A 3,112-nucleotide genomic window follows, 5' to 3' on the forward strand; every position below is an offset into this window, starting at 1 on the left:
ATTGGTCAGTTTACCACAAAGCTTCCAAAAAGGAAGCTTTGGCTAACCCAGGACAGAGGCTCAGCTGCTCCACAGAAGATGGTGGCTGCGAAACCCCGTGACTTGGAAAAAGTCCCAGTCACGAATGGCTGCAAAGAGCAGAAGTGTCCAGGAAAGTGCTGCATTCCCACACGGAGCATCCAGTGCTCTGGTCCAGCCCTCCTCTCCCCGGTACCTAGCCCACAGAAGTGCAGTCGAGGTCTGGTGAGATGAAGAGTGCTGGGTGGATGGAAGATATCGCTGCAGATCCCTTCTGCTTCATTCAGCCCGTGTTTCATTTGTTCCTCCGTTTAATATGATCAAAACCTTCTGAAAACACATCATTCCTATTTCAAAAAAAATAACACAATTTCTACCCTTTGTTTTCATCACTTCTTTTGGCTCCAGGCAGGTACTGCTGCATGATTCAATCGCTGGCAGGACAAAGATGACATTTAATTAAGAAGGAAGGAAAAGGAAGCTAGAGGAAATAATGTATGCCTCCTTCTTTCTGTATGAATTGTGGGGGAAAAGGGCTGACGAGATTCTCTGCTGTGAAGCGCAAAGGCTCATCTACAGTGTCAGCAACTCGGCTGCTTCGCAGTGATTCCTGCCTGTGATTGAGACCCAGCGCGGGCCGCTGCTCAGCCTCGTTTAGCACCTGAGCCAGTTTGGAAAACTGCAGCCCATCCCTCTGTCCACCTGATCCGTCCGTCCATCCTCTTCTACGTCCTTCCCACTTCTTTCTCCTTCTACCTCGGTGATTTGCTTTATTCCAAGAAAAATCCCCAGGGAGAGGAGATGAGGAGGGGTAACTAAGCCACGCTTCGGGTTAGCAGTGGAAATCAGCTCCTTTGCTCCTCTTGTCCCCTCTTTATTCCTCCTGGTTCTGCTGGTTCTCACCATCTCTCCTCTTCCTGCCCTCTTTCTGCCCGCAGAGCCGAGTCTGGCAGGAGGCCAGGCTGGGATGGAGGACGAGGGCAGGCAGGGCACAAGCATCTCAGCCCCTGGGGTCCCTGGGAGGCTTTCTCATGTTTTTTCCCCTTTTTTCAGCTTCAAAAGTAGAAAGGAAAACGTAACCCTGACCTCAGGCATTTTAATTGCAGCCTAAGCTTTAACATTTCAGGGGGAAGATAAAAACGAGCAGTGAAATTTTACAGTCGGGTAATGATGCTGGGAGCAGCGCGGCCAAATGAGCTTGCGAAGTTTATGGTGTGCTTTGTGCTTGGGAAGGGCGGGGGAGAAATGGAGCTAAAGGATGGAGGAACGAGGGTCTGGTGCTCAGGGGCTCCTCCCCGGGGGCACCCGCCCGTGGGCAGACACCCCTCCCACCCCTGTGACCCTCGGAGGCGAGACAAGGCGCTGCACCTCCCAGGTCTGGATCTCCTGTAGATCTCCTCTCTCCACCGCCTTTATTCTCTTTTCTCACCCTTATTGTCTGAAAATGTTGCTCCTTGCTGCTGAGTCGCTCCATGCCGGGAGCGGCGGTGAAATCCCATCCCTCTTCCTCTCACTCTTTGCACCCAGATCCCGGCTGGCCGATTTCCACACCAACTGCCAAGCCTCCTTCCAGACCCTGACGAGCTGCCCCGGGGACAACTACCAGGCGTGCCTGGGCTCCTACGCGGGGCTCATCGGTGAGTGCGAGTGAGTCGGAATGGGAAGGGTCTCTCCCACCGCAGCCCCTCATCCCTCTTCCTTCTCTTCACCTGGGAGCAGGCTTCGACATGACGCCCAACTACGTCGACGCCAGCACCACCAGCATCACCATCTCACCCTGGTGCTCCTGCAAAGGCAGCGGCAACATGGAGGAGGAGTGCGAGAAGTTCCTCCGAGACTTCACGGAAAACCCCTGTCTCCGTAAGGCACTTCCCCATCTCCCTGCTCACTCTGCCCTGGGCGCAGCCCACCCAAACATCTCCTGCCACCTCCCCCCCACCCAGGAAACGCCATCCAAGCCTTCGGCAATGGCACCGACGTGAACCTCTCCCCCAAGAACCCCTCGCCTCCTGTCACCACGCCACCGAAGACGGAGAAGAGCCCTGTCTTGCCAGATGACGTCAATGACAGCAACACCATGTATGACACGAGCATCATCACCACTTGCACCTCCATCCAGGTAGGACCCAAGCCCAGTCTCTGCTGCAAACTGGGAGCACTGGTCTGGACCTGTCCACCAGCCAGGAGATCAGCTGCAGCCCACGGGTAACAATGATGTTCAGTGATGCATCTTGGTCTGGATGCAGTGTTGGTACCCAGGAGCCCAGCAGGATCTGGCCATCCCTGGTCTGTGCACTGCCCCAGGGTCTGGTGTGGAGAAGGGAGGGACCCATGCCCTGCCCATCCCCTTCCCTTTCTTGGGGCATCGTCCCCTGCCTGACATGGTGCTGTGCCTGGGACGAGGTGAGCTGATGTAGCTGCCCTGAGCCCAACTTCTGCTACCTCCAGCTTGTTCAGGGGGAAAACAGCTTGAATTCTGTGTGGTTTTGGGGAAACTTGAAAAATATGTATTTTCTTGCATCAGCAGCCACGTGCTCTGAGCCACCACTTCCAACACCCCGTGCACAGGGCTGCAGGCATTGCCCCATGCTCTTGCAGGGCAGCTCAGCAGTTCCCAGGGAGATGATTTGGGGCTGCCAAACCTCAAGGTGCAACCCTAGGTGCACAGAGCTGCCCTAAACCTTCCTCCTTTCTCCTCTCCAGGAGCACGGACTGAAGCTAAACAATTCCAAAGAGCAGAGCCTGTGCTACTCAGAGGTACGTGTGGGGCAGAGGGGGATGCGGGGAGCAGGCTCTCAGGGGCTGTTTCCCACTGCAGATGGTTTGGGAAGGTACCAGACAAGCACTGTGCTGGGAACTGTTGACCAGAGGGTGAAAATGGGTGTTTTCCAAAACTGGATGGTTTTCTCCCAAAAAGGACCCTGCTGAAACCCCGCTCCCCCCTCGCCCGCAGACCCAGCTGACCACAGACATGATGCCAGACCAGAAGACCTTCGTGGACCAGAAGGCAGGCGGCAGCCGACACCGGGCAGGCCGGATCCTGCCCCTTGTGCCCATCCTCCAGCTGATGCTGGTGTTATAGAGGGGCGAGGAA

General features: G+C 55.7%; 1 protein-coding gene across 1 annotated transcript; it reads left to right on the forward strand.

The window, feature by feature from the left end:
* Positions 1–1,545: 1,545 nt before the first annotated feature.
* LOC104502333 (GDNF family receptor alpha-2-like) lies at positions 1,546–3,100 on the forward strand (the record flags this gene model as incomplete). Its single annotated transcript, XM_010146296.1, has 5 exons — positions 1,546–1,655; positions 1,738–1,878; positions 1,962–2,137; positions 2,722–2,775; positions 2,972–3,100. Coding segments are annotated over 5 exons (610 nt in total), but the record flags the coding sequence as incomplete, so codon positions are not given.
* Between the last annotated feature and the right edge of the window lie 12 nt (positions 3,101–3,112).

The sequence above is a fragment of the Buceros rhinoceros genome, unplaced genomic scaffold (genome assembly GCF_000710305.1).
Source record: "Buceros rhinoceros silvestris isolate BGI_N320 unplaced genomic scaffold, ASM71030v1 scaffold26102, whole genome shotgun sequence".
Lineage (NCBI taxonomy): Eukaryota > Metazoa > Chordata > Aves > Bucerotiformes > Bucerotidae > Buceros > Buceros rhinoceros.